This window comes from Argentina silus (assembly GCF_951799395.1).
Source record: "Argentina silus genome assembly, chromosome: 15".
In the NCBI taxonomy this organism is placed as follows: Eukaryota; Metazoa; Chordata; class Actinopteri; order Argentiniformes; family Argentinidae; genus Argentina; species Argentina silus.
In genome coordinates, this window is record NC_139669.1 from 6,299,345 (window position 1) to 6,310,515 (window position 11,171).

Below are 11,171 nucleotides of genomic sequence, written 5' to 3' on the forward strand. Positions count from 1 at the left end.
TTATAGCCCTCCCTTGACTGTGGTGTGGTGCCAGAGAGAGAGAGAGGGAGAGAGAGAGAGAGAGAGAGAGAGAGAGAAAGAGGGAGGGCCTGCTCTCTGAACCGGGTAGCGCCACTTACCAATCACAGGGGTTTCCCCACCTCCCGGCTCCCCCCTCCCCCCCTCCCTCCCTCCCTCCCTCCCTCCGTCCCTCCTTCTGTCTCTAAGCACGCACACGGGAGGAAAAAGTGCTGGGCAGGCGGAGGAAAAAAAAGAAAAAGAAAAGTGACAGGCAGCTTCTGGGTTTTGCTTTGAAACGCATTCCCGCTGAATCAGTGTATGTGCCGGTTGTTTCGCTGTTCTGCACAGTAGCACATATATCATACAAACAATAGGGCTGGTTTAACAGTACGCGAGGGGGGCAACAACTCAGGGGGAAGACCGGACGAGCAGCCCCTGTGTGAACTGCACTCTCGGGGAAGGAGGGACCTGCTGGGACACTTGAATATCCACCACCCACTGCTGCTCCTTCTGCTTCTGCTTCTGCCGGGAGCACCTTGAAGGTGGCCACCCCACCACGTCTGCCTTGAGGAACACGCCCAGACGCTCACACACAACACCCAGAACACAACTCACCGTCCACTGGAGCCTGAGGCGATACTTTAGAGTCTTTCTCTTTCCCTTTCTGAGTCTCTCTCTCTCTCTCTCTCTCTCTCTCTCTCTCTCTGTGCTGTTGTGAAGTGCTGCACCTGTCCTCCCCTCCAAGGTGTGTTACAGTACGACCATGTCAGATGAAGAGTGTCGCTCCCCGATCGGCCTAGACTGCTGCAGCTGCTGCCTGGACCTGGCCAACGGATACGACACCGGTACCAGCCGGCCAGGCCACAACCAGCTGGACAGTCCCACGGTCACCCACTTCCGCCAGCTCCGGGACCAGCTGATGTTCCAGAACCTGAACACGGACAAGCTCAACAACATCATGAGACAGGACTCCCTGGAGTCGGTGGTGAGGGACCCCTGCTTCCTGCTCAATGAGGGGGTGTGCAACAGCAACATCGACCAGACCATGCTGTCCATCTTGCTCTTCTTCCACAGGTACGCCTCCAGATTCAATGTTCCCCCTTCCTCCTCTCCCTCTTCCCCTTCCTCTTCCTCACCTGTACCATATGTTGTTATATACTGCATCATCATGACTCTGTCTCCCGTCGTGTAAAGTTTCTGATCGCGGAGTAAGTGGGTTTTATGTAGGCATTAACACAGGTAACCTTTATGAATAAACATCACGTTAGAAACAAGAACCAAGTCAGCAGTGAACATGTTGTCCCCCATGCCTAATCAGCTTATTTTAGGATTTTCAGTTGTTAACTATAGCGCCCCCCTTGGGCCAATCAGTGTAATTGTGTAAATCCCGGACCTCTATGGCAAGACGCATCATTCACCCAAGTTTCATCAAAATTGTCCCAGTGGTGTCTGAGATATCGCATGTGACATGTGAACATACAAACGGATGGAGACTGATCCACAGTCCCCTCCCTGATTTCATCGCGTGGAACAAATAAACTGAAACAGTTTATGATGAACTCTCACTTCCAGGATGCATACGAGGATGCATTTGCCATCCCCAAATTTTGATGAAATAAGATTTAACTCAGACTTTAGAGCTTCAAAACGTACATACAATATAATACTTACATAACTGTAACCTAAAACACAACATAAATATGTAGAAGAGTTGTTGTCATATTGGACTGATTAATTAGTCTCATAGGGTTACAGGCCAATTAAAATTGTTCTAAATTTCCCCAGACTTACTCCTGTCTCACAATTGCAAAATTTTATATATATGTCTCATGCTTGTTTGGAAACATGCTGACATGTGTTTGTGTGGATTAAAGATGTCATGCAACAGATTAATGTCAGTTGGCAGCTCTTTGTGGCAGATGTTATGCACTCTTCAAGGACTTACAATCACTTCGAATTAAAGTTACCATATTTCCATTACACGATTCCATAACTTCTCCAGTCCCTCTGATTCATATAAGGAGGTACAGATAGTATAGCACGGTTTACACACTTCCAAAAGTACAAATTCCACACGACAGGTGTCTTTCAAATGATGAAATGTAAACGTGTTATGATGACCCTGTTATCATTCTCACCTTTGAGTTCCATATACCTCGGCATGAGTGGTGTTTATATCAGCAAGTGAGAAATATAAGTAAAAGTTATTACGCGTAACAGGTAATTATGTAATAAAAGCAAGTGATTTGGTATCATTTCACTTTCTGCAGACACATGACATCCCCAGTCACCTGTGCTCAAACTTACCTTTAGCCTCACCTTGCAATCAGAGGCTGGTTTCCTGGAAATGGCTGTAGACTGAAACCAAAGGGGCCATCTTTCAGAACACGTGATCCAGGTTAAATCTGGGAAACCAACCCAAGGCTGACAGAATAATTTTGATCTACAATGTTTTGAATAGAATGCCTCAGGTGACGCAGAAACAGTAGTCAGTGTATCAACAATATTGTGAGGTGAAAGTGCTGTAACATACTTTATCATACCTGGATGAGAGCAGTGGAGGCTGGTGGAGGTAGAAATTGGAGCTCGTCCTCTGATTTCTACCTCCACCAGCCTCCCCTGGATGAGAGTTATGTTTGTGGATCCATTTGGTATTCTGGAATTATTTGTTTATACTCCAATTAAAATGTATCATACAAGCTACCAATTTTCTATTGCCACTTTGCCAGATTGTTATCAGTTGATTGCTCAGTCCTGCACAGATCTACAGTATGGTCGTTTGAGATGTTGTTGTTCTTTTTTGGCAAAGTCACCATGAGCATTTATAAGTTACTCAGTTAAAGTTGAATTTGTTTTATCGTGATAAGGCCACCTTGATGACATGGCATTGACTGGTATAATCTGTATTTATCTCTGGAGATAATAACCTGATAAGGAATAGAACACTGAAAAATAAAACTTGTCTCAAGCAACACATTCATACATTCACAAAGCAAGATGATGAATGTTGTGAATATCTGTAGATTTTGGCCAAATTTGGACATGAACTGAAATGCTTACTCTTTTTTTTTTTTTTTTGCTGCTGTTGAGAAAATTCTAAATACAAAGAAAATACCAAAAATGAAACATTTGAAATTAATTGAAACAGAGCTTAATAAAAATAATTAGATTCATTAAGGTTTTCCATGCGCAATATGGACGTGAATATCCACTAACATGAAGATGTTGCTGGGTTTTTCCCCCCAGTCCATCCACCGTCTTACATAACACATCATTCATGCATCTCTGTCCATTAATTTGACACCCTTTCACTGAAAACATTGTCCTCGCTCTGGAGAGCAAAGCCATGTTATTTGCAAATGGAACACTCTGTTCTTAATTTATTTATGATAGGGGAGGGTGTGTCCATTTGATACAATGTGGAACAGGGGGTCAACAAACTTTAAGGCCATGAATTTTACATTTACATTTTTGCCATTTAGCAGACGCCTTAATCCAAAGCGACTTACAACAAACACATTTGTCCAAGTAAGTGAATCATCTATCCATCAGTCATCATAAGAAAAAGTAATCTATCCAGTAGTCTGTAAAAGGTAATCTGAACAGGGGCCGTTGGCAGTCACAATGCTAGAAGAAGGAAGAATGACTTTTTTTTTGTATTATTAATTTATTTACAGTAGAGAAACTGTACAGGGGTGTAGTGGGGAGCTCTCACTAAGCATATGAGTTGAAACACAATTGATGTCCACATTCTGCAAATCTTCTTTTGAGGTGCTCAGCTAAAACCTGTTATGGATTATAATGGCTGACAAAATTGCCGAAACCAGGGATCGAACCAGGGACCTTTAGATCTTCAGTCTAACGCTCTCCCAACTGAGCTATTTCGGCCTGACCATGGGCTGCAGCTGTGGCCAGTCCTGCTTTTGTGGAGGGAGCAAATTAATTAACAAATAATAATTAACAAATAATACTTGCTTCAAGTTATTTCATGCAATGCTATATTTCCAACAAGTAGAATCTCAAAACATGAGAAACAACATGTTATATGCACATTGCTGGAAAGGCGCTGGATGAAGAGCTATGGGGTGTGTGTGTGTGGGGGGGGGGGGGGTAGGGGCGGGGGGGTGAAGGTGCTATGAGGGGGTGGGGGTGAAGCTGCTATGGGGGGTTGGGGGTGAAGCTGCTATGAGGGGAGCAGTTTGCAGACAGAACAATGGCACCTCCTTAGCACTTAAGCCAATCATAGATGATACCCTGTGTTTTGGCGCGGGCACAGGGAGTGTACACCCTTGCCTTGCCTTCTCTGACCTGCTGTCTTGCTGTGCCAGCTAAACTGTTTGCCTGACAAACAAAGGCCTCAGCCAGAACAGCTTGTCCTCAACCTCACATTCTCAAGTGTGAATTGGGGACATGTGATTTTTTCGTGGGACAGTTTTCTTATGGAGATTAAGCACTCATTTTTGTGGCTAACGTTTCTCTCTTTTTCTCATTGTCTCACAAACACACACACCTTACACACACGAACACACACACACACACACACACACACACACACACACACACACACACACACCCCCACACACACGCACGCACACACACACACACACACACAAAAGCAATGCAGTGAGTGGGAATGGAGAAATAGTAGCCCTAAGCTGACATCTACAGTAGTTAACACATTTTTCAAATATTTTGCTGAGGAGGGCCCAGACTTTGATGAAAGCATAGCCCCAGTCTTGTGTGGTGACTTTACTCTGGGTGGCCATTTCCACTAAGCATATTTGTCATGAATGATGTTTTGATGATAACAAAATCAAACGTCTAACAAGACAAGGTCTCTCAAGGACCTTTGTGTGGACTGATAGCTATCTGAGTGAGTGAGGGAGCACTGGGCAGAAAGCAGACCGGTTACATAAGGGCTCCTAGGGCTGGGTCACAGGAGGCTGTCCAGATTCTGGCTCTTTGGCTCTCAGGCGTTCCTTTGAACCGGGCTTTGACAGAAGGATCTGTGCTTCAACCGGATAAACGGGAGGAAATAGTTGGCTTTGAGGGACTCAGAGGCTGTAGAAGTGGAACACACACTTCCATCTCCAGGCAGCCTTGTTCAACAGCCACTAAAACCCGTTGGAGTGACACAGTCACCTCGAGGGGATGAAGTGTGCTTCCCACTCCCAGCCCATCACCTGTTAGCACTAGCCCTAGGCTGAAGACATACTACATTCCAGCTGTGTCAATATCCTCAGAGATTAAGCCTGTAGGGAGAGAGACACTGGGTTAGGCCTTAAAGGTCTGGATTTGTTTAACCAAATATACATTTGTTATGTAAATGGCCTGTTTTAGAAGGGTATGGACAGTTTTTCTGTGAATTAACTTGGTTTTGAGAAACTTACAGGCACCAGCAATACCTTCATCAGGCAACCGTGAGCAAAGGCTCCAAAACACAGAAATACATCCTTTTTGAAAGTGTAAAGCTCCCAGTATAGTGATTATGTTAAGGATGTATTTCAGCATTTTTTTTGCCTTTGTTCACGGTTTTTCAAAACCAAGCAAATTCCCAAAGAAAGTGTCTGTACCCTTCTACAGCATGCCATTTACATAAAAAATGTAGATTTGGTTCAGTAAAATCCAAACTTATCCTTTAAGGGGATGATGTGGTACTTCAAAGTAGTTCTTAAATGTAGCAAACCTGAACTAACCCAAAGAAGTGAGGTTGTCATTCTACAATAGTATCTCTGTATGAATATGAACGTGAGCCAAGGCACTCTCTCTCTCTATAGAAGGTTCTCGACTTCATAAAGGTAAAATCATACTAACGCTTCTGTCAAAAAATACCTTAATCCGACAGGAGCTTTGAAAATACATTATATAGCTCTTCTATCATTTGGCCAGACATAGTCAGAAGACCCTCTGAAGTGTCATCAAGAAGTTCTCCAAGATCTACAATGCTAAAATTGTATGAGGAGTTATATAATGCTACTAGATAGGTCAATCAGGACATTTGCATGCTCATCAGACATGAAAGAATGTACTCCTCCTCTAACTTAGCAGTTGATCTAGGCAGACAACCAAGCCTCATTCTATGAAGGCAGACGCTTTGCATAGATGACGTGATAGCATGGGTGAAGTACACAGTGAACTCAAACACCGGTTCAGGATATCAGCTCTTTGTACCACACCTTGTGGCGCCAGACAGTCGTAGTTTGGACTATTGGTGTACAGCAGTGGAGTCTCGGTGATGTAAACATTTGACAGACACTTGACAAACACAACGTTGTGGAGGACACTATTGACGTTTCAAAGTAGATTAAATGATGGGGATTACAATAGAGTATATGGACAAAGACTATACTGTCAACCCACATTGTTGCTTTGCCTTTGGTAAACCTGGTATGCATCATTTGATGTGGAAAACAGGACTTCACTGTAGCACAAATCTCCAAAGTTAAGAGAATCAATCAGAACTCGATCAATAAACTCTGAACAAAACAAAATGTGACTTGTAACTTGGACCATGGCGCTTGAAAAAAAAAGAAGTCACTTCTACAAAGACGTATAGACACATCATGGGATGTCAGGGGGTGGAATAAACGGATGAAAACAAAAGGAAGATTAGAGGAGAAGGCGGAGGGAAGGAAGTCGGGAGAAAGAACAGGCTCATAAGCAGAGTCAGGGGAGCAGATCTCAGACAAAAGAGAAAGGATGTCACCTACAGTGCAGGAACAATGTCACGAGAAAGAAAAGACCGGGGCAAAACTATTTGGTTGCGTCGCCATTCAGCAAATTAAGACAAAATAAGATAGTGAAGCTCAAAATAAGCTGCAGGATTCATAGAAAGAAGCAACTCAAGGTGAACTTTTCAGGCACCTCTACTATACAGTATCCAGTTATACAGTTTCTGTAGATGTTTTGAATATAGGCTAAAGGTTGACATCCATGTCATATTTATACCAGGGGAGGCTGGTGGAGGTAGAAATCGGAGGACAGGCTCATTGTGTTGCATAGAATGGACTGAAGAATGGTGTTAAACATCTCCACTAGTCTCTCCTTATATAGTACCAGTCTAAAGTTTGGACACACCTTCTCATTCAATGGTTTTTCTTTATTTTTTTATTATTTTCTACATTGTAGATTAATATTGAAGACATCAAAACTATGAAGGAACACATGTGGAATTATGTAGTAAACAAAAAAGTGTTAAACAAACCAGAATATGTTTTGTATTTTAGATTCTTCAAAGTAGCCACCTTTTGCTTTGATGACAGCTTTGCACACTCTTGGCAAGGTGTGTCCAAACCTTTGACTGGTACTGTATATACAGTGTGTCATCTTTAAGGCAGTCCATAGATATCGACCATGTTTGACGACATGGTTAAACTCAGCAGCTAGACTCGGGGGAAGTATAGAGAGAGATACAGCGTAATGGCTTTTTAATGGACTTCTTGAATTACAGTGTTGTTGTGGCGGTGTGAATGGGTGTTGGGGCCGTGCCATCAGATATCTGGCAGTAGTGTCATTGTTAAAATGGTGGTGTGTGTGTGTGCGTGTGCGTGTGCGTGTGTGTGTGTGTGTGTGTGTGTGTGTGTGTGTGTGTGTGTGTATGTGTGTGTGTCTGTGTGTGTGCGTCAGTGCGTGCGTGCGTGCTTGCCTGCGTGTGTGTGTGTGTGTGTGTGTGTGTGTGTGTGCGTGTGTGCGTGTGTGCGTGCTTGCCTGCGTGTGTGTCTGTGTGTGTGTGTGTGGTTCTTCTCTCTAAGCTCTGGTGCTGGGTACCACCAGGCACTGTCAGCATACAGTAGGGAGCCCTTAGAACATGGTCACTCTGTGCAGGGGATCCCCCCGGGGACATCACCATGACACAGGCCCCGTGCCAAACCTCTCAGACATACCGAGTGACATCATCACCAGAGGCAGAAGACTGACAACAAAGTATGACTCATGCAGAGATACACTCCATATACCTGACAGTTACACCAGGGCTGTGCACAGGCTGGAGGGGCAGATGCTGTTTCTTGTGACTGATGGGGACAGGGACGGGGACGGGGACGGGGATGGGGATGGGGACGGGGACGGGACTGCGATGCGAACACTGGGGACGGGGGGGGGGGGGCGGGGACGGTGGGGGGGAGGGCGATGCGATCGGCCTAACCTGCACTCACAAAAAACAAAAACATCCAGGAGGGCACTTTATCCCCCAGTGCACGTGGCTGCAGTACATATGAACCAACTGAAACCAAATGAACAAGTTAAGCATGTTCCCTCCTTACATACCTGTAAAAGCTGGTAACCTAAAACCTTGGATTTTCTTCGCTCGGGTTTTGGATTGTCTGTCTGGATTTGTTTGACGATGCAGTAAAGGGTATTCTGATGAAGTAGGATATGCTGACCTTTCTATCAATTATCCCTCAGGAGATAAGCGTCCTAATCTCAAGCATTTTAAAGCTCCAAGGGTCATCTAATAAATCTTCTGTGTACTGTACAGTGTTACCTAAAGCGGTACCTTGTTGTGACCCAGGTGGTGATGGGATCTCAGTGTTGACATCTTACCATGAGTGAGTTCATGTTCTTGCATAAGCACGGTTTACCTCAGGAAGTCACAAGATGATGTACTGTAGAACATTGTGACAAGGGAGAGACGATACGCTCACCGTTACTTAACCCTCCTGGAAAATCTGAACTCCTCACCTCTCAAACACAACTGGAAGGGTTCAGCATTTCAATTAAAGGGGACACTGTGGAAGAATTTGCTGAAAATATGGCATAATCTGGACATTCTATTTGCAACAGTTAAGTTGTGTTTAAAGTGTTTAAACTGCCTAGCCTAATGTGTATTGCCAAAAACAGATGTCAAGTGGTTTCTGTGTTGTGGATAGGGAGCACATTCTGTGCAGACTGAAGTTTTGACTCTTGTCGAAAGCAATTTGTTCGTAGCTGCAAAGCGCTCGACTTAGCCGCGCTTTTGCCAAACTTATATGACTTCACACTTGGCGAGAATTCCACAAAATAAAAAAAAACCTGCCCCACCCAAATGAGCCACAGTACACTGGGAACAGATTAAGTGAACAGATTTAATACAAATCAACATCGCATGCTAGTGATAAAACAGATTAATTGGGCAGACCAATGGAATATTAAAGGCTTTCGAAAAGAAATGATTTGTCAACTCCTTCAAACACCAAGGGAGTGCCACCCAGCCATTAAAAGCTTTTTCCTTACATGTTTGGTCTGCCTGTTTGTGGACCTCTTTCCATTTAGAATGTTCTAGTTGGCATCGGTGTTTGTTATGTAAGGCTCGGTGGAGAGAAGGGGAGTGGAGGGGAGGAGGGGTGAGTGGTGATAGCAGCAGCAGCACTGGCCCACACATTGTTATCTGGTTGGACTCAGGCAATGGTGCCAATTAAGATAATGATGCCGGCTGTCAACACAAGCCATCCCACCAGGGGAGGCTGGTGGAGGTAGAAATCGGAGGACAGTCTCAACACTAACCCCGCCTTCAGACTGATGAAATAGTTCTCCTTCTGACATTCTGTATCAGGGTCAAGCAACCACTAACATTATATAACAGTGGAGGCTGGTCCCTAGCCACACATGTTTGATACCATTCCTCATTCCATTCCATGCATTACAATAAGCCCGATTTCGACCTCCACCAGCCTCCCCTGCTATATAATGAGGCTGAAGATTGTAGATACTGTACTAATCTGTACAGACTTATGACTAAGTTTAATTGTGGGGCGTTTAAGTTGCAGTTGCATTGTTGCCATTACCCGTCTTATAATTGAGCTACAGTACTACCATTCCATTTGTAACACTTAGCATTAAGTTGACAGACCTGTGTACTTACACAGGTATAATAGCAACTCACTGTAAAGACCTACCATGCACTTTATACTGTATGAATGATGTTGAGTAGAAGGTAGGACAACATCATTGGTAAATTCATCGCTACACTCAAAAAGTATTTCCAAAGTCGTCTCCAGATGAAGGCATTATGGTGCCAGAGACCTTTTCTATTCAACTCTCCATAACTCTATTTCAGCGTCTAAGCAGCTCTCCCTCAGTCAGACTATCCCCCTCCCTCTGAGGTGTTTCCAGACGATACACCCAGACAATCCTCTCTGTCGAGCCGGCCTAGAGACGGCCTCTCACCAGCCTATCACTGCCCTCCTCAGCATCTGCTGGCACACGGTGTCCCCTACACACCCTCCTGGGGAACGTGATTCAGGCGCCCATCAGGGCACATCTTTTGTTACCCAGCCCTGAAGCACTTTACTGTGCCTCACTGCAGGGCGTGGACTTGGCAACAGACACGTTCAGTAATGCTACAGTTCTTGGTACTGAGTAGGTGGTGCTGTGAGAGAAATGGAAATCATTACTTCTCTGTTTTAGGTGCCTGTGAAGTAACGTTTTCCTATGTAACAGGAAAGATTTCATTTGTAGTAGATATGGAAGGCGCTGTTGCTGTTGTTTACATGTCATTGTGGAACCAACAGGATCTCACACTTTTTCGTACGAAAAGCAGCAACACCAAATTCGTATGGTAATCGAATAAACAAATGTATGTTAAGCGGGAACGATTTCATTTACAAGAAATGTGAAAGGCATTGTGGTTGTTTACATGCCATTGTAGAACTTATTGGGCGTAGGACTTGTTGCTCAACATGTGTTCTCTTTTCCCAACTGTTGTAAACAAAGTTCAACTCAGAATTGGGTATTCTTGGCCTTGCAATTATGTCCCCTCAAGTCCCCAAACACAACTCCCTGGTAACAGCACGGGGAAGATCAGAAGACATACAAGGGGACAACATCTCTCTCATACTATGATATACTGTATGTGCCTGAGAGCCAACATACATTTCCCACTTTATCCACACAGATACAGAAATAGCTGACTGCTGTTGGAAGACAAAGTCATCTAATTGTTTGATGTAAGTAGTTACAGTATTGGCGTGTATACTGCAGACATATGCTCGGTTTGCCACTATACCAGTGGAGGCTGGTGGAGGTAGAAATGAAATGAGGAATGGTATCAAACACGTGTATGTGTTACAATGAGCCTGTATGTATTACAATGAGCCTACAATGAGCCTGTCCTCCAATTTCTACCTCCACCAGCCTCCACTGTCACTACACTGTAGTTAAGGTGAAAATTGTAGTTGTTTTTTCTTACAGTAATG

General features: G+C 44.2%; 1 protein-coding gene across 1 annotated transcript in view; it reads left to right on the plus strand.

Moving 5' to 3' along the window:
- Nucleotides 1–236: 236 nt before the first annotated feature.
- The window catches only part of tsc22d3 (TSC22 domain family, member 3), a 33,193-nt gene continuing 22,258 nt past the window's right edge, over nt 237–11,171 (plus strand). Inside the window, exon 1 of the mRNA XM_083686449.1 lies at nt 237–1,074. Coding sequence (XP_083542575.1) covers nt 764–1,074 — 311 coding nt within the window. The 5' untranslated portion in view covers nt 237–763. The remainder of the gene's footprint in view (nt 1,075–11,171) is intronic.